We start from the raw sequence: 26451 nt of genomic DNA, 5'->3' as shown, positions 1-26451 counted from the left end.
ACCCAGGCATTCACCTTTTATTTACAAAGTATTTACACTGCAGTGCTACAAAAATATACCATCGGTGGTCCGAAATCCACACCGAACCGGACCACATTCAGCATCTTCATACAACTCTGTGCAAAAGTTCCGGACAATCTCAAGTGCAAATAATCTTCAGACAAGAAGGGCGGGGAGCACGAAGGACAGGGAAGGTGAAGACAGTGCTAGAGGCAGAGGATTGAGTTCTAATGCTAGATCAGTGACAGAAGTCTCGCCCTGGGGAGCATGTAACCCAAGCATGTGGTTGCAACCTATGGACGTAAGACACCGGCAGAACTCTACAGCAAAAGACCTATACAACAGGTTTCCCTAAACCCACACGGTACGCACCAGGGTGGTTGGGACGTCTGAACCCTTCCTCAGTCTCGTCCACCCAGAGCAGCTTCCCACCATCCCCTCTCCTGCCCAATACACAATCACTCCACAATTTCCTTTTGCGAAGACAACACAAAGGAAAGTCATTTTTAAAACTCAAGTGAAACTTAAAACTCTATTCCTGCCCACCCTAATCCCAGCCCCAACCCTCCAACCCAACTACACACTTCACCCTTAACTCTTATTTTAACCCCTGGCCTCATTCTCCTCCCCCACCTCAGCTCCCACCACCTTCCCAATCCCAACCCTTCAATCTCAGATTGTCCCACCCCCTCCCACTTCGTTCCCTTGCCCTCTCACCCCTACTCAGGCCCCCGACCCTCACTTCATCCCCTGAACCCAATCCCCACTCCAGCCTGCAACCCTGGCCCCACCCCCCACTTCAGGGCCTGACCCCCACCCCCAGCTCTTCCTTCATCCCCCTCCAAGCCCACACTTCCCTACTTGAACCCCAGGCTAACTCTCCCCACTCTACCTCATCCTGGCAGTCAACCGCAGATGATTAAAAAACCCAGAGACATTTCAGAAATAAACGACCAACACCAACATCCTGGGTGGGGGGGGGGGGGGGGTTGTCTCTGTCCAGGGGTCATGAGGTGACCCCCCCCCCACCCTTCCCCTTCTGTTGCCATGACGTTACAGGCAGGGACAAAAGGACAACAGGGAAGGGCTGGCTGTGGACTCTGAGCTGGGAGAGGCCATGCCTTCCTGTGCAGGCGAGTCCCTCTGGAAGACATTGGCCAAAGTTCAGGTGTTGAGCGGCCCAGACTGGTACAGAGGCTCACAGCCAGCCAGTGGACCTGAAATCACCCCTCGGCGGACAGCTAGTTACACAGACAGCCGCAATCTCCAGCAGCTAACATGACAGGGGTCCAGGATGGGCTTTATTGACCGTGAACTCACGACATCCGCTTGAAAGAAGAACTGGCTCCCAAAATGGTCAGCAAAGTTTCATGGCCAACAGGGGTCACCTGACCTCTCTGTTCTCTAGGAGTTCAACATAGAGGGTGGGGTGCACACACGTACATTCTGGGACCTTGCTGCACCTCCCAAGCCACCACGTACCACACGATCGCAGTCCGTTCTGCGCAAGTTCAGAAGTCTCCTCGCAAGAAGCTCAGTCCATTAGACCTCCTCCCAAAACTCCCAAGACGCCTGGTCGGAGAGCCGGAAGACAACACGTGATCGGATGCTCCATGCCAAGGTGGGACGGCACCGGCACCTGCCAGTTGTGGACGTTAACCACGCGACTGCCACACACATCAAAACCACGGGGTTCATACAAATGGAACCTTCACTGTGAGGAAAATGGACAAAGTGTTTCACAGGACGGACGCAAGGCCTGGTGTTGGGTGGGTGGTGGGGGGGAAATCTCCTTTTGTTGACGTTGAGGTTAGCAACTTAAGCTGCGATCCCTGAAAAATCCTTCTGCCACCAACGCTTCTCGGAAGGTCACTGTCAGGGAATTCGCTGTGACGTCCGTCACCGTGATGTCGCCCAGAGGGATGGAGGGATGCCAGCCAGCGGGAATGGCCGAGGGGTTCCCGACGGGAGAGGCAGCCCCTGCGGATGAAATGAAAGAGAGGAAGAGTGGGTAACCCCGTCTGCTGGGCGGAAGGACGCCTCATTATCAGTACGCCCTCCTGTAGTACCACTCCCACCGTCTTCACTTTCCCAACCACCCTCCTCATCGATCAGCGAGCCCCACTCACCCCAATAACCGGACCTCCGCTGCCCCAGATACTGCACCAAAACAGGCCATTCAGCCCACTGAGTCCAAGCCAACCACCATTGAGCCTTTATTAAGTCCATTTCATTTTCCTTTCAGTTTCACTGGCTACTGCCCTCCATTGTCACTCACCCACAACCCGCTACCCATCCACACACAAAGGCCAATTTACTGTGATCAATTAACCTACCCTGCAAGGACGACCACAATTCTGCCATAGGGTTTGAAGGGTTGTGTGCCTCGATGAGCTATGTTGGCTGGAGTCAGGGTTTTGTGCTTTGACTCTTGGTAGAGCCACCCATGCTAAACAAGTCAAAGGGTAGAGACCAGACCTAGTGGTCCACCAGTCCTCTAGGCTCAGGAGTTAACAAGCCTGACTGGTCAAAACACAATTGCTATGGAAGTAGCAATGATGAATTCTACATCTGACTCCAACGTTGTAGAGGACCTTCATTGCTGCCCTAAATGCCAACGATGTAACAGGCAGTAAGTAATTAACCTACCAACCAACACATCTTTGGTACAGAACATAGAACATTACAGTCCAGGCCCTTCAGTCCATTGTTATGCTGACCTCCCAGCCTAACCCTTTCCTCTGGCAGAGCCTGTCCTGACAAAGAGTCCAGGCCCAAAACATTCACTGTTGATTCCCATCCCTAAATGCTGTCTGATCTGCTCTGCTCCTCCAGCATATTCCTCCATTTTTCTATCATCCATGTGCCTGTCTGAGAGTTTCATGTATCTACCTTCACTCCCACCCCCGGCAGTCCCGTAACACCAGCCCCTCCCACTACACCTTATCCCAATCAACTTAGAAATAGGGTGAAAATTTTACTTGATATAATTTCTGGCGTCCTCCCCCTTCCTTTCCAGTCCTGAAGAAGGGTCTTGGCCCAAAACATCGCCTGTTTATTCATTTCCATAGATCTGCCTGGCCTGCTGAGTTCCGCCAGCATTTTGTGAGTGTCACTTTACAAATTGGCCATTTCTACCCTGAGAAAACAGAGCTAGCTATACTTCATCTTGCACACCTTTGTCAAGTCGCCTCTCATTCTCCTTTCCAAAGCCTAAAGCTCCAGCTCCCTCAACCTTTCCCTATAAGACATGCTCTCTAATCCAGGCGTTATCCTGGTAAATCTCCTCCTCACCCTCACCCCAGGGCCACACCACTGACAAAATCTTTCCTACCCCTGATTCCACAGAGTCATACAGCATTGAACTGGACCCTTCTGTTCACATGGAAACCCAGCTGCAAGGAGAACGTGCAAACATCCAATCTAACCTGAGATCAGGATCAAACCCCAGTCTCTGGTGCTATGGGGCAATGCCTACCAGCTGTGCCACCCCAGGCTTAACTTCGGGCAGTGTCCCACCCACCCACATGCTATCTCGGATCCACCCATTCCCTTCCGATGGTCACACCAGGAATGCAGAAGGGAAGGGCAGCAGGAGATCCACTGGGGAAAATGGGGGATTATGCCAAGAACAAACGCTAAAAACTTCAAGAAGGGGTAAATGAAGTGGTGTCAGGGGGACAAATACCAAAGAGAATGTTCATTGGGCCAACTGCAGAACCTATTTTGGGAGCCGGGGCAGAGGAAATTGAGGCACGGGATGGTGATTAATGTAGTGCTTAGCACGACGCTGTCCAGAGCCAGCAACCCAGGTTCAATTGCCACCACTGTCTGTGAGGAGACTGTACATTCTCCCCAAATTCCAAAAAAAAAATGGGATTAGGGTTGGCAAGTTGTGGGCATGCTACACCGGTACCAGAAACATGCCAACACTCGCGGGCTGCCCTCTGCACACCCTCGGACTGCGTTGGTCGTTGATGCAAAGCAACATAGTTCATTGTATGTTTCAATGTACATATGACAAGACTTAATTTTTTTTTTAATTCCTGGGTTGAAAGGGTTGTCCTATCAAGAGAAGTTGGAGTGTTTGGGTTTGTATTCTTTAGAGCTCAGAACAGGGGTTCCCAACCTTGGAAAGGGGCCAGAGCATTAAAAAAAAAGGTTGGGAACCCCTGGTTTAGAAGAATGAGGGGTGGTCTTATTCAACCACACATGATCCTAAAGGGACTGCACAGGGTAGACATGCAAGATGTTTCCACTAGTGGGAAGAGTCACAAACAAGGAGACCTGGCTACAAAACCGGATTACAACCGGATGCAGAGCTGGGCTGAGAAGTGACAGGCGGACCTCAACCTGGAGGAGTGTGAAATGATTCACTTTGGAAGGTTGAATTTGAAGGCAGAATACAGAGTCAGTGGGCAGGAACAGAGGGATCTTGGAGTTCATGTCGAAGTCGCTAGACAAGTTGACAGGGCGGTTCGGAAGGTTTACGGCGTGCTGTCCTTCATTAGTTGGGGTACTGAGTCCAAGAGCCATGAGGTAATGTTGCAGCTCTATAAAACCCTGGTTAGACCACACTTGGGGTATTGTGTTCAGTTCTGGTCACCTCATTATAGGAACTTTAGAGAGGCTGTGGAGGAGATTTACCAGGACTCTGTCAAGATTAAAGAGCATGTCTTATGAAGATAGGTTGAGCGGGTTAGGGCTTTTCTCTTTGGAGTGAAGGAGGAGGAGAGGTGACAAAAGAGGCTTAGATCCAACGGATAGTCAAGAGACTTTTTCTCAGGGCATAAATGGCTAATACCAGGGGAAAAGTTTTACCGTTGAGTGGAGGAAAGTATAAGGATGATGCCAGAAGCAAGCTTTTTTTTTACACAGAGAGCAGTGTGTGCGTGACGCTCCCTGCCAGGAGTGGCAGTAGAGGTAGATACATTAGGGGCATTCAAGAAACTCTTATACAGGCACAGGGATGACAGAAAAATGGAGGGCTACATAGGAGGGAAGGTTAGATTGATCTGAAGAACCAGTTAAAAGGTCAAAGTCCAAAAGTTTAAAGTTCAAAGTATATTTATTATCAAAGTATGTATATTATATACGACCTTGAGATTCATCTCCTTCTCACAAAGGTCAGCACAACATCACGAGCCAAAGGGCCTGCACCGTTTTGTAGTGCTCTAGCTTCTACGAGGATGGTGGATGTCAGATCATTGGATATAGTTAATGTGGCGATCAATTAAGCTTTGAAAGATAGATGAACTGAGGGTTCTGGGGGAACTGGCACAGAAGAGGAGCTGAGTCCAGCATAGATCGGCCAATGGTTTGAGGAGCTAAATGGTCTACTCCTATATCTTTGTATTCTTTACAGTAAAAGGACTCAATGCTACGGGGGGGGGGGGGGGTGGCTGTAGTGGGGTTTATGAGGGTTTGTTGAAAGATTGGAGCGACTGGGCCTGTATACACTGGAATTTAGAAGGATGAGAGGGGATCTGATTGAAACATATAAGATTATTAAGGGATTGGACACGCTGGAGGCAGGAAGCATGTTCCCACTGATGGGTGAGTCCAGAACTAGAGGCCACAGTTTAAGAATAAGGGGTAGGCCATTTAGAACAGAGATGCGGAAAAACTTTTTCACCCAGAGAGTGGTGGATTATGTGGAATGCTCTGCCCCAGAAGGCAGTGGAGGCCAAGTCTCTGGATGCGTTCAAGAGAGAGTTAGATAGAGCTCTTATAGATAGCGGGGTCAAGGGATATGGGGAGAGGGCAGGAATGGGGTACTGATTGTGGATGATCAGCCATGATCACAGTGAATGGCGGTGCTGGCTAGAAGGGCCAAATGGCCTACTCCTGCACCTGCTGTCTATTGTCTATTGCCATCGGGGCAAAGGAGAGTCTGCCAAGCTATGTGCCTCGAAGGTGAAGGGGCACAAAGATTCCACGGGTGAGGTGGAGCTTTGGGGTGACTGAGGGACTAGCAGGGAGCTCTGAGATGGTCTCTCTCATTCCCTGGAACAGACGCTCTGAGAAAGTTATAATGCAAGTGTGTTCCTGTGGGGCAATCTTCCTGACAGCTGGAAGGAACTGGATAGACAGTATGAATGGTAGGTGGAGGTGGCCTCGCGGTCTCTCGCTCCCACCTTCTGTTCTCTCCGGAATGCTTCGGACTTCCTCGTCCTCAAACTCAGAGTCCGGGAACTTGCTCCGCCCGTCCCGACCAGCTTCCTCCTCCGAGCACTCCCTGGCGCCGTGGTTCTTGGCCAGGCTGACGGCCCGTGCCGCGCACTTGCTCTTAGCCACCTTGAAGAACTTGTGCTTCCGCGCCAGCGGAAACTGGATCCGCTTCCCGTTCTCGCCGAGCTCCAGCTGGGCCGGGCCGGACACCGAGGTGCTGTCAAAGCGCCGGGACAACGAGAGGCGAACCTTCCCTTTCTCCTTGAGCTTGCTGGCGCTCCGCAAGTCCATGCCATAGATCCGCTGGTGGGGGGGGGGGGGGGTACACAACGCAGGTGAGTCAACACTACAGGAATCTACACCCCTCCCCAACTAACACCGAGATGGCAGGTGAGCCCTTACCTCAAACCCCCATCCCAGGATCTCCCAAAACCACCTCCCAACAATCCAATTGGAATACTGATCCCTGCAGTAACATAGGAAATGGGGCAACCAATCACAGAAAACCCCAACAAATACCAGTAAGGCGCAAAACTGTTTCTTCCAGCATCTCCTCATTACCACGCCCAGTGTGGACATCTGCGTGGAAACGGGTGGCTGTCAGGAAGCACATAACTGAGTGGGTAAGTGCTGGAAGATCAGCCAGGAACATCCAGGGCAGGAGAGGGCCGGTCAGTAGTGCATCTAGACTACACTGAGCATGACAATCTCCAAAAATGTGTTTGGGACAGGCATGGCGAACCTATGGCACACGTGCTCAAGATGGCCATGCACAGAAATTTTATTTTCACACAGTTCCCCTCAATTCTTTAAAACCACCCCCCTCCATAATAAAAGGATAGATAATGGTAATCTTTATTGCCAGGTATAGCAGAGAATGATTCTTTTATTTTTACAACCCAAGAGCAGTGAAGTCTTTTCACAGTAAGGGTCTCATGCTGGCTTGGCGCCAACTCAACAGTTGGAAGAACAAGTGATGTTGGATGGTCTTTGCAAACTGTCTGCACATCAGTATTTAGTTAGTCAGTGTTTACAATAACAAAGCTATTCAGAAAAGATGTTAATTTTCAATTGCCTTTTTAAAAGATTAATATTAATATCATTTGAACAGGTTTTCTAAAATGTTTCTTTCATTTTAATCTCCTATAATTTTATTAATAGTAAAACAATGTTTAATTAAGCAACAGAACTCATTCTCTTTCCCTAAAATAGTCCATAATTATTGTTACTAATTCATTAATCAATGATAACACTGGACAACTAAGATTTTGCTTCCTAAATAGTTTTGGGTGTATCTTATGGATTTTGGGCTGCTGTCGTGAAAATTGCCATGAAATTTCCCTATCACGCACCACTTTTTTGGAAATCACCTGTATTTGTTATTTCAGTTCATAATTCAAGTCAGAGTAACTGATGCCAAGGTTAAGGAAAGCATTTTTGTTGGTCCACAAATCAAACAATTCATCAATGACAGAAAATCTGAAGAACTTCTAGTGGGACCGGAGAAAATCACATGGAAGGCATTCAAAGATGTTATTAAAATTTTTCTTGGCAACTACAGAGCACCAAACTACGTGCGGCTGGTTGGTAAGATGCTTCAAGCATACAAAACCATGAAATGCAACATGTCACTAAAGATTCATTCCTATTTAGACTTCTTCCCTGCAAATCTTGGCGCTGTCAGTGACAGTGAAAGGTTTCAGCGGGACATTGTGGTCATGGGGAAATGGTGTCAGGGCCACTGGAATCCATCAATGCTGGCTGATTATTGTTGAACACTTAAGCGAGAAGCCTCAGGTACTGAGTACAAATGAAAATCATCCAAAAAAAATTTAGCCTAGTTAAACAATTGCAAAATGTCAGCACCGTTACACCATTAAAAATATTATGTTCAAAAGAAGTTAATTTTTTGTTCCTCCAAATTCCTACATGATACAAATAATCTTAAATTATGTTTGTGTTCAACAAAGAAGATTTCTAAGGAAGCAATACCTTTGAAAGAAGTTGTCCAGTGTAATCTCTGCTCAGAATTACTAAGTGGGGGATTTTTCTTTTTTAAAAGAGGATAGTCACAAATCTCAAAAGTCGTCTGACACACTGCTTTGGGAAGAGAGGGTTTGCGGAGGAAGTGATCAGGAAGGGGGACAGGAACCGTGGGTTCCCTAGTTGGTCAATGGCAGAGTGGATGTTTGGTGGTGGCACAGCGATACAGCAGCTTGAGCAGTTCAATCCCCGCCCCAGGAGCTGCCTGGATTGTTGTTTGCACTTTCTCCCCCAAGACCACATGGGCATCCCCCCCACAGGCCACAGGTGCTGTGGATTTGCTGGTTACTGTAAGATGACCCTGGTGTGTGGGTGAGTGATGGAAATGTTTGGGGCGGGGTTGATGTGAATGGTTGGGGAGGTGATGTGGTTGATGTGAATTTGGGGAGAATAAATGGAATCAGTATAAATGCTGAATGGGTGGGGGTGATGACCGTCTCAGTGGACGAAGGGTTTGTTTCTACCCTATCCGTGTCTCTATGACAACAGGCCTCTCTGGGCAGTGGGCAGTGGGCAGCGGTTCAACTAAAGGCAGGGAGGAGGCAATTCAGCCCTGTGGGTTGTTCTACCATTCAGAAGGGCAGAAGATTTAGCAGCAGGCCCTTTGGCCCTTCGAGTCTATTCTGCCTTTAGACATAGGAGCAGGATCAGGTTACCTGGCACATCATGGCCAATCCAAATCACAGCCTCAGCCCCACTTTCCTGCTCTGCCCTCCATAACCCTTGGCCTCTTGTGGAGGGGCCAGAAAATGCAGGTCCCCGGAGTAGGATTCAAACCCGTAACTTGCTGATTTCGGCCTTGAACATATTCAGTGAGTCGACCAGGGGACAGCCGCCTGCGTTTTGGTGAACCGGCCACCCTGCGACCCTGCACCCACACTCCCGGCAGAACCGCATCCCTCACCTGCAGTAGGAATCGTTTCGGTTTCGGGCCCCGCTTCCTGTATCCAAGTGCACGGTCTCGCTGCTCCCTGGTGAAGGACAGGCCAAAGCGTCAAGTTTAACAGAAGGAACAAGAGGAGAGAAGAGATCTCAATACAAGTTCCGGAGCATCTGCCCTCTGCTAGGCCAACACGATGCTGGAGAAACGCGGCTGTTCAGGTCGCATCTATGGCAAGAAACGGTCAGTTGACGTTTCGGTTGGACGGGTGAAGAAACGTTGCCTATCCAATTCCCTCCATACATGCTGCCTGACCCGCTGAGTTCCTCCAGCAACTTGTGAGTTCCTCCAGATTTAAGCATCCCGTGACTCCCCTACAACAAGGAGATATCCTGTTCAGAAGCATTACGGCTCGGTACAGCAACTGCTCTGCCCGTGACCACATGGCTCAGTGCGTCACAGAAACCAGAGTTCTGCCCTCACTTCTCCCACCGCCCTGGTAAAGCAGCCAGTGTAATCCGAGCAACGCACACAAATCGCTGGAGGAACTCAGCAGGCCAGGCAGCATCGATGGGAAAGAGTAAACAGCTGAAGTTTCGGGCCGAGACCCTTCAGCAGGAGGCTGCCTGACCCGCGGAGCTCCTCCAGCGTTTTGTGCGCGTTGCTTTGGATTTCCAGCAGCTACAGATTTTCTTGTGGCCAAACATTTCCCACTGGCGAAACCCGTTCCCATTCCCAATCCGACGTGCCGGTCCGTAGCCTTCTCCTGTGCCAAGATGAGGCCGGCCTCAGGGTTGAGGATCAACATCATATATTGCATCCGGGTAGCCTCCAACCTGACGGCACAAATATCAATTTCTCCTTCCGGTGGACAAATTCCACCCCCCCCCCACCCCCCCAGCTTCTTCTATTCCTTACTCTACCCCTTTACCTCTTCTCACCTGCCTATCACCTCCCCTCCTCCTTCCCTATGGTCCACTCTCCTCTCCTATTAGATTCCTTCTCCAGCCCTTTACCTCTCCCACCCACTTGGCTTCAACCATCACCTTCCAACTAGCTTCCTTCCCCTCTCCCAACTTTTCTTTCTGCCATCTTCCCCCTTCCTTCGCAGTCCTGAAGAAAGGTCTTGGCCCAATACAGTCCTGTTTATTCATTTCCATAGATGCTGCCTAACCTGCCGAGTTCCTCCCACATTTTGCGTGTGCTGCTACTTTTATTTATTTTTTGTAACTTATAGTAGTTTGTTTAGTATCTTGCACTGTACTGATGCCACAAAACAATAACCTTCACGACATACATAATAATACACCTGGGTGTGGAATTCCAATTACAGAATCTCAGGGAGAAATACTGAGGCACAAGATAACAGCCAGCAAACTCAGGCATAGACTAGTTCCCTTCTCAAAGTTCAAAGTAAATTTGATACCAAACTACATCTATGTCACCATATACATTCCCACCTCTCAAAGTCTAACCCTACTCCCCTGTCATGAGAGCTGGAAACGGGTAAGGCCGGTCAACAGGGCTCTGGTGCAGCTGTACGGGCCAATGCCCTGTACAATGGATGAACTCCAACCGTACCACTGACTTCCGAGGACGGTGGAGATGGGAGGTCATCGATGGCCAATGCTCCGCTGGGAGCTAAGGGCCCAAGTATGCACAACCCTGAGCTTCACTGATAAATCAATGACCATTACAGAATCAATGAAAGACTGCCCAACTTGGGCGTTCAACCAGGGTGCAGAAGACAACAAATTGCAAATACAAGAAGAAAGGAACAATAATAATAAATAAATAAATAAGAAATAAATATTCAAGAATACAAGATGAAGAGTCCTTGAAAGTGAGTGTTGGTTGTAGGAACAGTTCACCGACAAGTGAAGTTGAGTGAAGTTATCCCCTTTGGTTCAAGAGCCTGATGGTTGAGGGGTAGTAACTGTTCCTGAACCTGGTGGTGCGAGTCCTGAAGCTCCTGTACTTGTGATGGGTTGTTGCAAACATCTGTTAAGCACACTTATAAACCCTTATGAGGAGTGTTTGATGGCTCTGGGCCTGCACTCCCTGAAGTTTAGAAGAATGAGGGAAAATCTCATTGAAACCTTTTGAACGCTGAAAGGCCTAAATAGAGAGGACATGGAGAGGAGGTTTCTATTCGTCAGGGAGACTAGGACCAGAGGGCACAGCCTCAGGATACAAATACGTCCCTTTAGAACAATGATTAGGAGGAATTTCTTTAGCCAGAGGGTGGCGAATCTGAGGAATTCATTGCCACACAGACAGCTGTGGAGGCCAAAACAATGGGCACGTTTAGGGCAGAGGTTGATAGGTTCTTGATTAGTAAGGGCGTCAAAGGTCGTGGGGAGAAGGCAGGACAATTTCAATTTCAAGATTAATTATCGTTTGACCATACATGTATACAAGCAATCCAGATAGCGTCACTACGGGGTCAGGATGCAAAGACACATCACCAACAGTCACACACAGTAAGTACACACAAGATCACAGTCACAGATCCCAATGCCAACCCATCCCCCCAAACCCACGGCTTGATACCCAATCCTTGCACGTACAACAGACCCGTACAGAGTATCACTAAGATACCAGGACACAGAATATGCATGTATCCAGACCCCCACCCCACTGATATCATCTGTCGACCTGCCCCGACACCTGGGGTAACTCAGCCGCGATGGGCCAAAACGGCTTGATTCTTCTCCCATGTCTCACGGTCTAAACCCAATTAAGACACACATCTTTACTTGTTAGGGCTGATGCTCCGATACACCGTAATAATGGAGTAAAGTTTAAAAGCTCTCTTACTTTTCCTCATAAGCCATGACCAGTCGCGGATCCAGGATGTGATCTTCGGGCTCCCACGTGCTGTACCTGCGAGGTCGAGTGGAGAGTTAGATCATAAGGTACAGGAGACGTCAATTCTGCCTCACCGTTCCTTTGCTGAGCCTGGGTAGCACACTTATCATCGGGAGTATAACAATGTTTCACGATTAAATTCAATCGACACCCCCCCCCCCCCCCACAAGCCTCTTTGAGAACCCTGGCTGACACTGAAACACTGAGCAGTTCCGGACGTCCCAAAGCAATTTACTGCTGTCCCACGGTTGGCAACATAGGCAAAAACAGACTCCAGTGACTACGGGACATGGGATCGGCAGCGGTAAACACTCAGCCAGTCGAGCAGCATCTGTAGCGAGGAGAGAGAAACCGTCGATGTTTCCGGTCAGCACCCTGCGCCAGGACCGGGCGCGGAGAGTGTAGAGAGCCAGTACGAAGAGGAGAAGGGGAGGGGTGAGACGGGGACGGGTAGGTGATTGGTGGCCCGCCGAGGGGTGAGGAAACGAAGGGTAGATGGAGGTAAGGGAGGGAGAGGAGCAGAGTTGGGAGACAAGGGCAGGTGGAGGCAGGCAAAGGGAGGCAGGAATAACCAGGTGAGGGGGGAGGTGGAAGAAAATGGACAATAGGCAGACTGTTTTTACGATAAGCTATATGGGCTGGTTGTCTTGTATATGCAAGGACTGGACCTCAAGCTGTGGAGTTACCCTGGGGGGGGGGGGGGGTGTCAGGGCCGATGTGCTACACGGGGAGCGGTTTGGCATAGCGTCCAGTTTGGGGTCGGTACTGCCCTCCCCAGTGTCCGCTCGGCAGCAGACAGGCTCTATTGCGGTCAATTGTCAACTGATGGCGTTGGTTTTTGACTCTTTTGTTGTGCGACTGTGGTACCATTAATGCTGGCTATCTCAGGTCTGGTTTGTGCTGTGTGAGACTGCTGGTACCCCGGAGTAACACTGTCTCCTTTGGCTGTATTCATGTATGGCTGATTGACAATTCAACTTGAATTGAATGGAATGTTGCTAGAATTATGGGTCAGGATAAACTCCATCCTTCAACAGGTCATCATGGGATCTTGCATCCGTCTGAGAAAGCAGACAATGGAGCCCTTGGCTTAATATGTCACCCGGTACTTCTGAAGGTGCAGCACCCCACTGCCCCACCACCCCAGGAGCATCAGCCGAGACTTTTGAACCTGGGTCTCGGGAGTAGAGATCAAACCCACAACCTTCAGGCCCAACTACCACTTTGACTTTGAGAATATTCGTTGACTGCAGAGAGAAGCAGAGGATGGACAACCAGTGGTACAACTGCAGAACTAAGTAGTGTCACTGTCACCAGCACTGGGGCTAGATTCTTATTCCAGATTTGTTTAGGTATTGACTTGCCTGCAGAAGGCAGAGGGTGGCAGCAGATGGGGAGTATTCGGCCAGGAGGTCAGCGACCAGTGCTGTTCCTGCAGGGATTTTTATAAATGACTCAGATGATGAACTCGAAGGGTGAGTTAGTAAGGTTGCAGATGACACGAGGGGTTGGTGGCGTTGCGGATAGTGTAGAGGGCTGTCGTAGGTTACGAAGGGACGTTGACAGGATGCAGATGGGCTGAGAAGTGGGAGATTAAGTTCAACGTGGAGAAGTGTGAAGTGATTCAGTTTAGATGGTCAAGACCTAAAGACAGATACAGGGTTAACGACAGGATTCTCATCAGCGTGGAGGAACTTGGGATCTTGGGGTCCACATCCATAGATCCCACAAAGTTGCAGCACAAGTTGATAGGGTGTAAGAAGGTGTAAGGTGTGTTTGCCTTCGTTATTCAGGAGACTAAGTTCAAGGATCACAAGAAAATGTTGCAAATCTATGAAACTCTGCTTAGACTACACTTGGAGTATTGTGTTCAGTTCCAGCCACCTGATTATAGGAAAGACCTGGAAACTTCAGAGAGGGTGCATAGGAGGTTTACCAGGATGCTGCCTGGATTACAGACCATGTTTTATAAAGAAAGGTTGTGCAAGCTAGGGCTTCTCTCTCTGGAATGAAGGAGTTTAAGGGGACAACTTGATAGAGGTGCATAAGATGATAACAGAAACTGGGAAAGTGGATAGCCAGAGCTTCTTTCCAGTGCAACAGTGGCTAACACGAAAGGATATTATCTTAACGTGATTGGAGGAAAGTATAGTGGGGGAGGGGAATGTCAAAGGTAGGGTTTTTAAAACCTTACACAGACAATGGTACGTACATAGATCGCACCGCCGGGGGTGATGGTAGAGGCAGATACACCGCTGGATAATGCCAGGTGCCTGACTGATGATATCGTTGAAGGGTCCCGACCTGAAACGGTGACTATTTCCCTCCAAAGCCGCTGCCCGATCTGCTGAGTTCCCCCGGTGCTGTACGTCAATCTTTCTCACTTGCTCTTTCCCCGCTGCCCTGTCAATGTTTCCTTTTCACACGTTCATGCAATTCTTTTCTTTCTTCTCCAGCCCTTGACTTTTCCCACCCTCCTGGCTTCACCTATCACCTTCCAACCAGCCTCCTTCCCCTTCTCCTCACCTTTTTAATTCAGGCATCTTCCCCCTTCCTTCTCCGTCTTGAAGGGTCTCGGCCCAAAACGTCTACTGTTTACTCTTTTCCATAGATGCTGCCTGACCTGCTGAGTTCCCCCAGCACTTTGTGCGTGTTGCCCTTCTGAAACATTCTGTTAAATCCATTTCCTTCTAACCAAAATTTTCCAAATCGTTGAAACTGAATTTCTCGATCTCCCCACTGTTTCTCCTGTCAAGTCCCTCATATTCCGGAAATTCCAGTCACTACAAAAGATTCTTTCTTCCCTTGATCAAAGCCGCGAGTAAAATGGAGTAGAATTCTGCGCTTGCAACTACATTGTCCCAGTCCCCAACTCTCCATTAATCAATATCCAGCTTTATCCAGCTGGCCAGCTGTCTCCCAAACCCTGCATACGTGGATTTGTTTTCAATAGTCCTGGCAAACCAAGCGACCAATCGCAGAAGCAGCCCATGAGGAGACGGCTGGCCAAAGGATGGGCTGCCAGCTCTGATTGGTTGCAAGGATCCATCATGTGATCTCCTGTTGACTCTTGCCAATGTTTATTGAGGCACCATAGAAAGCATTGGGTCTGGATGCAGAATCAGATTAATATCACTGGCATATGTCATGAAGGTCGCTGTTTTGTGGCAGCACGTTGTAACACATAATGATAAAAACTATAAATTGCAATAAGAAATATAACAAATATAAATGTATACATATATATTATATAAATTATATTATAAATATATAAGATATAGAAATATAAGTGCAATGCAAAAAGACGCAACAAAAGGGACAATATATAGTTACTATTACATGGCTTCAATGTCCTTTCAGAAGTCTGATGGCAGTGCTGAAGAAGCCGTTCCTGAAATGTTGAGTGTCTTCAGGCTTCTGTACCCCCCTCCTCGTGTTGGGGCATGGCAAAGTGGTTAAGGCGTTCGTCTAGTTAGCTGAAGGTCGCTAGTTCGAGCCTTGGCTGAGGCTGCGTGTTGTGGCCTTGAGCGAGGCACTTAAACACACATTGCTCTGTGGCGACACCGGTGCTGAGCCGTATGGGTCCTAATGCCCTTCCCTTGGGCAACATCGGTGGCGTGGAGAGGGGAGACTTGCAGCTTGGGCAACTGCCTGTCGTCCATAAAAGAAAACCTAGCCCAGGCTTGCGCTCTGGAAACTTTCCAAGGTGCAAATCCATGGCCTATCGAGACTAACGGAGGCCTACACGCCCCTTCCTTGATGATATCAGTGAAAAGAGGGCACGTCCTGGCCAATGGGGTCCTTAATAATGGATACTGCATCGCCTTTTGAAGGAGAGAGTAGTGTCCGAGATGGAACTGGCTGAGCTTACAACTTTTTCCAGCTTTTTTCAATCCTCATATAGCAACTGCTCTGCACGTAACAGAAATAACCGCAGAGCGTGGTGGACGCAGTCCATCGCTTCATGGGAACCATCATCCCCTCGACTACCCACTGCCTCGGTGAAGCAGCTAGCATAGAGACCCCACACACCGCAGACTTCTCTCTTCTCCCCTTTTCCACTGGGTAGAAGATACAAAAGCCTGAAAACACGTACTGTACCACCAAGCTCGTGGACAGCTTACCAGATTCCTGGATGGACCTCTTGAACGATAAAATGGACTCCAGGCCTCACAATCTAGCTGTTATAGTCTTTATCATTCACCTCTGCTGCACTTTTTCACTATCTTTTACACTTAATAACTGCATTATTATCATTTTACCTAATCCTACCTCAATGCACTATGTAATGACTTGACCTGTATGAACAGTATGCAAGACAAGCTCTTCACTGTATCTTGGTATTTGCGGCAAAGATAAAACAATTTATATCTCTCATGCTGGGAACTGAACACTAGGAAAATGGAAAAGACAAGGCAGCCAACTAAATTCACCTTGCCTGACGGTGGAGCCTCTCTTCAACATTGGAACAAAACAGGCAAAGACTATTTTGTGTGATGCTCCCATGATGTTTCTCCTGGGTTTATTTTAAGACACAGGAGAAGAATTAGGCCATTCAGCCCATCGAGTCTGCTCTGCCATCCCATCATGGCTGATTTATTATCCCTCTCGACCAGGTATCGTGCACCAGTTTCCACGGGAATCTGTCGGTAGCGACTCCTTTGCAATCCCGGCAGGATAGTATCACCAGACTCAATCTGCCAAGACCGGGGCCGAGAGGTCGATCCCGCCTACCTCCCGGCTCACAGTTTGGGGGCAGCACCAAGCTGGGACAGAACGGTCAGCGCAGCAGAGTCAGGGTCAGAATACCGCGAGGGGAAGGGGCGGGGAGAGACACCGGAAGAACGAGGCAGCCGACTTACTTTGGGGGCCATCCTTTCCACTTCACAAGGTATTCCACTCTGCCCTGTAAACAAGAAGAGGAGAAACCATCGTCAGGGTTACAATTAAGAGAGGCGCTCTGGTACGAAACCGGACGCGACCGCGGCCACTCCGAGCCCCCGTACTCGGCTTCCAGTCCCAACCCACCCACTGCTGTTCGCGTGACGTGCTACAGTAAGACCTTAAGACATAGGAGCATGATTAGGCCATTCAGCCCATTAAGTCCACTCTGCTGATCCATTTCCCTCTCAACCCCAATCAAGGGATATGGTGAGAGAGCAGGTGTATGGGGTTGAATGGGATCCTGTATCAGCCGTGATGAAATGGTGGAGAAAGCCCGATGGGCTGAATGGCCTAATTCTGGTCCATTGTCTTATGGTCTTATAACATTTCACACCCAGACTAATAAGAACCTATCATCCTCCATCTTAAAATGCACCCAGTGGTATGCCCTCCATAGCTGCCTGTGGGAATGAATTCCACAGATTCACCATCCTCTAAAGAAATTCCTCCTCATCTCTGTTCTAAAAGGACATCCCTCTATTTTGAGGCTGTGCACTCTCCAGTAACCTGCTATCCGAGTATTCAGAAACCCTGATATTTGACTCACTGCGTGACGGTCTGCACTGCTAGGACCTGGCAACTCAACTCCGCACCCCCCACCTCCCAAAACTCAGTTGGGACCACGTTTGCTCAAACAAAACACAACTGGGACCGTGTCCCGCTCCTCACCAGACTGGAGTCCCATTTCCTGCATTCTTAAACTTAACGAGTTCCCTCGATAACTCATTACAATAGACAATATATCCACTAGATATCTTAGAACATCTTTAAAAATCTGATTAAAATGTGCTGCAGTATTAAGATAACATCCAAAAGTCTGGAAGATTTACCAGTCCAAAGTCCTGAGCACATAGGTTATCGTAGCCAGAGAGTGGTGTATCTATAGAATTCATTGCCACAGGCAGCTGTGGAAGCCAAGTCATTGGGTATATTTACGACAGGGGTTGATACATTCCTGATTAGTCAGGGCATGAATGGATACGGGGAGAAGGCAGGAGATTGGGGCTGAGAGGGAAATGGATCAGGCATGATGAAATGGCAGAGGAGACTCAATGGGCCAAATGGCCTAAATCTGCTCCTATATCTTATGATCTTAATGGAATATTACTGTATTATAAAGATAAAAAATTGGCTTTATTTACACATGTACATTAAAACATACAGTGAAATGTGTCACTTGCATCAACGGCCAACTGGGGGGGTGTCGTGTTACTTGGTGAACTTATCAATGGAATTTACTGTTGGCAGTATTCGCGTATAAGGAGACCACACCACCTTTGTTCCTTCTCTTCACTCTCTTCTTCATCCTCTCTCCTCACACTTCTCTCTTCATCTTCTTTGTTCTTGTAACGCCTAATAAAACGATGTAAGCAACAAGTTGTATGCTTCATCCTTAACTTCTGAAGAAAGCATCAGGATCCAACACATCTCACAATGGAGTTATCCCATAGGATGGATATAGTCATACAGTGCAGAACGAGACCCTTCAGCCCATCTATCCATGCCAACCAAAAGCCCATGCAAGCCAATCACACTGGCCTGCATTCGGTCGTACCCCTCTAAACCAGGGGTTCCCCCCAGGTTAGAGACACCTAACCTAAACCTTTCCTCAGCAAGGAACTTGTCCAAATAATAAACACAAGAGATCTGCACATGCTGCAAAGCTTGAGCTAAATGCTGGAGGATCTCAGCAGGTCAGTCAACAATTCGGGCTGAGACCCTTCATCAGGTGAGTCACCCTTTCCGAATGTCTTTTTTTGGGCACATTGTTGACGTCCAAAGTTTCATCAACAGGCAAAAGAAATTCTCCCTTGGAGCGCGAGTGGGGACAGTCTGAGAAGGAGACATGTCCATCCCTGAACTCCTTACCAGCCGTTTGGCATCACTGACCACCCCTCCATAAAATCATGGGAGACGTCCCAGTCTCAACCTGCCCTGGGATCACACATTCCTGAAACAGGATCCCCGCCTAATCCAGTCACCAGGGTTTAGGAACAAAGGTGGTGTGGTCCCTTATACACGAATACTGCTAACAGTGGATTGCATTGATAAGAGTTATAGGGTTGTACAACACAGAAACGGGTCTTTCAGCCCACATTGTCCATTACAGAACATCAACTGTGTAGGCCATTCAGCCCATCATGTTGAGCTTACCTCCTACAATATCAAGCTAACCCTTCATTCCCACAAAACCCTCCATTTTTATTCACCCATGTGCTCCTGTAAGAGCCTTTTAAATGCCCCTAATGTATTTGCCTCTACCACCACCCCCAGCAGCACAATCCATGCACTCACCACTCTGAGTAAAAAAAAACAATTCTTCTGACAATAATTTCCTGCTAATTTCCCGATAATTTCCTCCAATCACCTTAAAATTACAAAGTTCAAAGTACATTTATTACAAGGTAGGTATACATTATACAAGCTTGAGATTCATCTCCTTACAGGCAGCCACAAAACAAAGAAACCCAAAAGAACCCGTTAGAAAAAGGCCGCCAAATACTCATCGTGCAGAGAGCGGGAAAAATTGTGCAAACAATAGAAGTAATCAAATAACATTCAGAACTGCAGTTTTACGGAAGTGATTCTACAGACGTGAAGCCAGGAGTCACTGCAGCCTGAGCAGGCCTCAGCCACAGCCTCAGTTCAACGCAGAGCTGAGTAAACGATGCAGAGCAGCGAGCGGAACCAGCCCGTCCCTCGCCTCCGGTCCCGACACCCCGACCTTTTCGATCTGGCCCACTGCTCAAATCGACCAAAGTTCAGGCTCTGTCGTTTCGATACGCTCTGGGGCCTGGACCCCGCCACATGATTCAGCCCAACCCTGAGCCTTCTGATTCGGCCTGGCACTTAAATCAATCAAATTGGAAAGATCAGGTACAGGCCTTTGTGAATTAGCCATTTCCACCCTGGGAAAAAGGCTCTGGCTGTCCACTCAATCTAGACCTTTTAACATCTTATACACATCTATTGTCGCATCTCATCCTCCCTTACTCAACCTTTCCTCATAAGTTATGCCCTCCAACGCAGACAGTAATCTGGTAAATCTCCCCTTCATTCTGTCTGAAGCTGACACCTTCTTCCTAAAATGAGGTGACCAGAATTGAACACAATACTCTGCGTGGTCTAACCAGAGTTTTATTGAGCAGCAACGTTAACTCATGGCTCTTGAACTCAATCTCTAACGTGTGTCTTCTTAACCACTCTATCAACTCGTGTGGCAACTTTGATCTATGGACAACGACAACATCCCTCTATTCTTCCACACTGCTAAGAGGCTTGTTATCAACTCCGCCATCGTTCAACCTTCCGAAGTGAAAAGCCTCACACATTTCCGGGTTGAACGCCATCTGCCTCTCCTCTGCACCCTGTCAATGTCCCGTTGCCACCCACTGTACACTATCCACAATTCCACCAACCTTCATGCCAAGCACATTCTTACTAACCCACCCTTCCAAGTCATTAATAAAGGTCACGAAGAGTGGGGTTCCCAGAACAGATCCCCACGCTGGGAACCAACCTCCAGGCAGAATACACTCCCTCTACTACCACCGTCTACGGACAAGCCAGTCCTGAATCCCATGTCTCCTGACTTTCTTAAACAGCCCACCATGAGAAACCCTGTTGAAACTTCTCTATGCCAGTCCTGTTTACCCACACTTGGTCCTTGGCCTTCCATGACTTGTCAATGTAAATGCTTGTTTAAATATTTCTTCAATGTTGCAAGAACCTTTCGTCCACCACCTCCTCAGACAGAGGTGTTCCAAACGCTAAACACATTTCCCTTCAGGTCCTCCCACTTCAGAGCCTTCCAGCTCTGCCTTTATACCCTTGCCCCTTGTGTTAGACACTACCACCATTGAGAAAGGACCTCTTACTACCCTCCCTAACTCTCCCACCTACAACACCGATCACATTTAAAAGTTCAAAGCAAGTTTATCATCAAATTACTGACATGTCATATGGCAGTGTCATATGAATAGGGTGGCACAACAGTCTGCTATACCAGCGAACCCAGTTCAATTCCCACCACTGCCTGTAAGGAGTTTACACATTCTCCCCATGGGTTTCCACCCACAGTCCAAAGACCTCCTGGTTGGTAGGTTAATTGGTGATTGTAAATTGTCCCGTGATTAGACTGGGGTTAAATTGAGGGAGTAGCTGGAAAAGCTGGGGGGGGGGGGGGAGGAGGAGGGAAGAGGGATTGAGGGATGGATGGATGGACGGATGGACTACCTTGAGATTCATTTCTTGCAGGCATTCACAGTGGAACAAAGAAACATAACAGAATCAATAAAAAACTAATGTGCAAAAATAATTAAACTGACAAACAGATAAATACTGAGAACATGAGTTGTAGAGTCCTTAAGCATGAAGCCATAAGCTGTGGAATCAGTTTAGAGTTCATTTAAATAGCCTTAAAGAAACCTACAGCAGGCAAACACATTGATCCATGTCAATGGTACATTTTTCACTTTGTACATTAAGAGTTGCATCGTAAGAAATGTTCTGTATGGAATCACAGAGTTACAAAGACCGGAAACAGACTCTTTGACCTAACCCAACATGGCCGTCCAAGCTAGCCCCATTTGTCTTCATGTGGTAACCGGGAATCGGTTCATTATTGTACGAGGCGCTTCACACAGATTTTTAGACCACGCTGGAATGCCGAGGTAATACTGGGGGAAACCAGTAACAGAGTGCAGAATATAGTATTACACTTACAGAGAAAGTGCAGGCAGACAAGGGCCATAATGATGTAGATCGTGAGGTCAAGTCCATCTTATCATCCAAGAAGTCCGTTCAATAGTCGTATAATGGTGAGACGGAAGCTTTTCAAAGTTTTAAGTAAACTTTATTATTAAAGTACATATATGTCACCATATACAACCCTGAGATTCATTGTCTTGTGAGCATACTTAATAAATTTATGAATTAATAACCATCATCATCATGTGCCGTGTGGTATGACATGGGCAATCGTGGTCAAGGGACCATGACTGTGGTTGGCAAATTTTTCTACAGAAGTGGTTTGCCATCGCCTTCTTCTGGGCAGTGTCTTTACGAGAAGGGTGACCCCAGCCATTATCAAAACTCTTCAGACTGAAGATTGTCTGCCTGGTGTCAGTGGTCGCATGACCAGGACTTGTGATAAGCCCCAGCAGCTCATACGACCATCCACCACCTGCTTCCATGGCTTAACGTGACCTTGACTGGGGAGCTAAGCATATGCTACACCTTGCCCAAGAGTGACCTGCAGACTAGCAGAGGGAAGGAGCGCCCTACAACTCCTTTGGTAGAGATGCACCTCCACCCCACTGCCCAATAACGACCATAACAGAATCAAATAAAGACCATCCAATTTGGATGTTCAACCAGAGTGCAGAGTGCAAAACTGTGCAAATACAAAATTAAAGAAATAATAATGATATCGAGAACATGAGATGAAGATTATTTGAAAGTGAGTCCATTGGTTGTGGGAACATTTCAATGGTGGGGTAAGTGAAGTTGAGTGAAATTATCCCTTTTGGTTCAAGAGTCTGATGGTTGAGGGGTAGTAACTGTTCCTGAACCTGGTGGTTCGACCCACATCCCTCAAAACTTTTCTATCCAGGTGCACTGTTCCAACATCTAAAACCATCCATTCTCCTCCATGCACATCACTCCTCAATTAAGGACCTTAACCTCCCCTTAAAGATCACTTTATCTAATTCCTCCAACAGAAATTTTATTTGTTGCACCCCAAGCCTTCTCTACCACTAGTTGTTGATTTTTTTCCTTTCTCAGGTTTCTGACCTGATGTTTTCATTGTCCTTTTCTCTCCACAGATGCTGACTTACCCACTGAGTATTTCTAGCAGTTTCCGCTTTGATTTGTGGATGCTATAGAAAGAATGCAGGGATTCACAAGAATGTTGCCTGGATTGGGGAGTGTGCCTTATGAGAATAGGTTGAGTCAACTTGTCCTTTCGTCCTTGGAGCGATGGAGGATGACTTGATAAGAGATAAAATGATGGGGGCATTGATCATGTGGATAGCCAGAGGCTGTGTCCCAGGGCTGAAATAGCTAACATAAGGGGGCATAGTTTTAAAGTGCTTGAAAGTAGGTACAGAGGGGATGTCAAAGTTAAGTTTTTCACACAGAGAGCGATGGGTGCATGGAATGCACTGCCGGCAGTGGTGGTGGAGGCAGAGTCTTTTACGAGACTCTTCGATAGGTACATGGAGCTTAGAAAAAAAGGGAAATTCAAGGCAGTTTCTAGGGTAGGCTGGCACAACATTGTGGGCTGAAAGGCCTGTAATGTGCTGTAGATGTCCATGTTCTATATTCCTATTTCCAGCCTCTGTAGTTTTATTTTCACCCCTCACTGCTATCACTCCCTACCTTCCACTGTAACTCAGCCACATCCCTCCCCAAGAAAGATGATTCTCGGCGTCCCAGAATTGGTCCCTGTAGCTTAACTGGCTTGGGCAAGCGATTCCGTGGTGTTTCTTTGTACCTACTGTGAGTGGCCACAAGAAAATGAATCTCAAGTGTTGTACACGGTGACATGAGCGCACTTTGATAATAAATTTCGGAAGCGAGCCGCATTTCTTTGGTCGTCGGTCACCCGTTCACACCGTGCTCTTGGTGTTCCCGCTCTCTTCCCCAGAGCGTGCAGGGAAAATAAACGACAGAAGAACTACCCTCTCCGTCCCCCACACAACCCCTCACCGTAAGCTCAGCCCAAGTCCCGATACTGCCGTCGGTCTCCCCTCAGCGTCACAGGTCCACATCCAACAGTTATTTCTCAGGGCACTGGAAGGGGTGCCAGGTACATGGGACACGGGGAGTGCTTCTGTATTTAATATTTCAGCCATATCTGAATAAACTTGTAAATTGTTTGATTAGGCATTCCTTATTGTTTACACGAGTAACACGTAAAAATATGTAAATGACATACATTATCACATTACCACGTGACACTTGCACAAGGCGTGAACTAAACCTGAAGTTATTCACTTTTCTGACTTCTGCGTCTTCCTTTGAATTAGTCTGATGTTTTGAAGTTACAAAACAGGTAGGGAGGAAACAAACCAGGTAGAACACCTCCCAGTCCCACAGACCAGAAACTGCTGCCCTACTGTCTCCAGCCCAACAACAATTGGCCTGAGCAAATATTCTTCCCTATTGCTTCACCCGGCTATTTGTCCAGAGGAGAAGCGCTGTGTGAGCCAGCAGTCGACGTGTCCCGTCCTGCCTCTTTTCACGGCTCAGTTCCTCTGCCCTCAGCTTGAGGGAGCACTTGTTTGTGCCCAACCTATCGCTGGCAAACGAGATGAACTGTCCCCCGGGACAAGCTGATTAACATACCTGCAAAATCATTCTAGATCTCCCTGGCACTGCTGTGTGCCTGCAGGGACAGCAGATTAACTACAAAAATAAAGAGAAAATTCTGGAAAAACTCAGCATCTGTGGAAAGGAGAAGTCACAGTCTCTCGTTGCAACAAGTGAGATGCTGTGGCGCGACGGTGGTGTAGCGGTTAGGACGCTGTTAGACATGGGTGGGGGGGGGGCTCAGATTTCAGATTTCAATTCCAGCATCCTCTGAGAGCAAGTTTGTAACGTTCCTTCCAGTGTGCGTTTTCTCCGGGCGCTGGGGTTTCCTCCCACAGTCCAAAGTCCTACGAGTCAGCAGGCTAATTGGTCACCGTAAGATGTCCTGTGACTACACTAAGGTCAAACCAGCGGGCTGCTGGGCGGCGTGGCTCAAAGGGCCTGTTCCACGCTGTATCTCCAAGTAAATTCAAAGTTATAACGAAGAACTCAGCGGGTCAGACAGCATCTGCGGAATGAAAAAGCCATTTCCTGTTGCAACAAGCAAGATGCTGGAAGAGCTCAGCGGGTCAGGCAGCATCTGCGGAAGGAAATGGACAGTCATCATTTTCAGCTCAAGGCCCTCTAACAGGGATGCCACTTCCCTTCATGACATCCCCTTCGTTGCTCCAGATATCAGAGTCAATATTCACAGTTTCGCTTTCCACGATGGCCTAAGCATTTTTATTGCCTGCGATTTTAATTTTCAAAATCGAAACTACCTTCGCACGGTGCATTTACTTTAAGAAAGTGCCGCACAGAAATTGGAGGGTTTTTTTTAAACACATATTCATCCCTAGAATCAGAATTAAATTTAATATCACTGGTACATGTCATGAAATTATTTTTTTTGCTGCAACAGTACATTACAATGCATAGACATAAAATCTATAAATTACAATAAGCATGTATTTTTTAAAAAATCAATAAGCAGTGCAAAAAAAAAGAGGGAAAATATTAAAGTAGTGTTCATGGGATCAATGTCCATTCAGAAATCGATGAAACTGTTCCTAAAACGTTGAGTGTGTGCTTTCAGGCTCCTGTACCACCTCCTTGATGGTAGCAATGAGAAGGGGGCATGTCCTGGGCGATGGGGGCCCTTTGTGATAGATGCCACCTTTTTGAGGTGTCCTGGATTGCGGGGAGGCTAGTGCCCACGATGGAGCTGGCAAGAGTTTAGAACTTCCTGCAACATCATCCCGCAAATTGGCTGAGAGAGGCAGCACCAAGCTCACCCCGGACTCTACCCCTGTCCAATTGCTGCACGACTTTCCACTGACACCCCTCTCTCTTATCAAAACGTAAAAAGGCAGGGAAATGGGAGTCGAGGATGTTCAGATATAATGGACGGAACAGCCCCCAAACTGTTGGAATTACACTAACAATTACCTGATTCCAACAAGCCCATGTTTCCCCCATAAACAACCAGTTCTCACACGCATCCTGACTGTATTTGAATCCAGTCACCCAACCCTTTTTTAAACTCCGACTAAACCCAGGCCGTGTACTAGTTAAGATTTAAATCACTCAGTAATTAACCTTTAGATAATTGAAGTTCGAAGAATATGCTTCTCCGCTGGTAATTCTTCAGATTTATTTTGCTTGTCATAATTTATGGATTAATTAATCCGTTAATTGATTAACCAACTGAACTCCCAACAAGATTTGGCCACTACCGGTAGCAAGTAAATAAAATCTGCAAGTTGTAACCTCCCCTCCCACAATGAGTATTTTTAAACGCTACGTTTCTGCCCTCATGCCTACAATTTAAAATACTACGCACCGTTGCAGATAAAGTCCATTTTGCAGCTGTTTCCTTTTGCATTATTGATTTTCCCTTCGCGTTAATTGTTATGGTGTTTATATCTCGGATGGTGATACAAACCTTCCCCGCTCAAACCCCTTTTCAGAGCCTCAAAGACAGCCGCTGGCACGGGTTTCACTGCGGGTACGGTAATATTTCATTTTATTTCTCTTAATTGACCGCAGTGCATTGAAGCCCTGGCGGGGTGTGCATTGTTTGATGGATTACCTTCCTGATACGCTTCTTTCTGATGTCCTCCACCGCGAACACTTGCTCTCCTATCGCAGACAGCTCCATACAGCCGGGCTCGCAGCTTTCTTCCTGCGCAACATTTTCAGACGCGCGCCCCCGAGCTCTCTCTCTCTCTCTCTCTCTCTCACTC

At 47.7% G+C, this 26451-nt stretch overlaps 1 protein-coding gene across 1 annotated transcript; it reads right to left on the bottom strand.

Moving 5' to 3' along the window:
- Positions 1-841: 841 nt before the first annotated feature.
- cbx7b (chromobox homolog 7b) lies at positions 842-26451 on the bottom strand. The gene is made up of 6 exons (XM_073033365.1): positions 26298-26451; positions 16828-16871; positions 11915-11980; positions 9119-9185; positions 6138-6474; positions 842-1980 (listed from the first exon to the last, which is right to left on the bottom strand). Exons 1-6 carry the CDS (start codon positions 26364-26366, stop codon positions 1811-1813), a joined length of 753 nt encoding a protein of 250 aa, XP_072889466.1. The 5' UTR covers positions 26367-26451; the 3' UTR covers positions 842-1810.

Source organism: Hemitrygon akajei, chromosome 31, assembly GCF_048418815.1.
Source record: "Hemitrygon akajei chromosome 31, sHemAka1.3, whole genome shotgun sequence".
NCBI lineage: Eukaryota > Metazoa > Chordata > Chondrichthyes > Myliobatiformes > Dasyatidae > Hemitrygon > Hemitrygon akajei.
The sequence above is the reverse complement of the archived record's forward strand: the minus strand, read 5'-3'. Positions and strand labels throughout refer to the sequence as shown.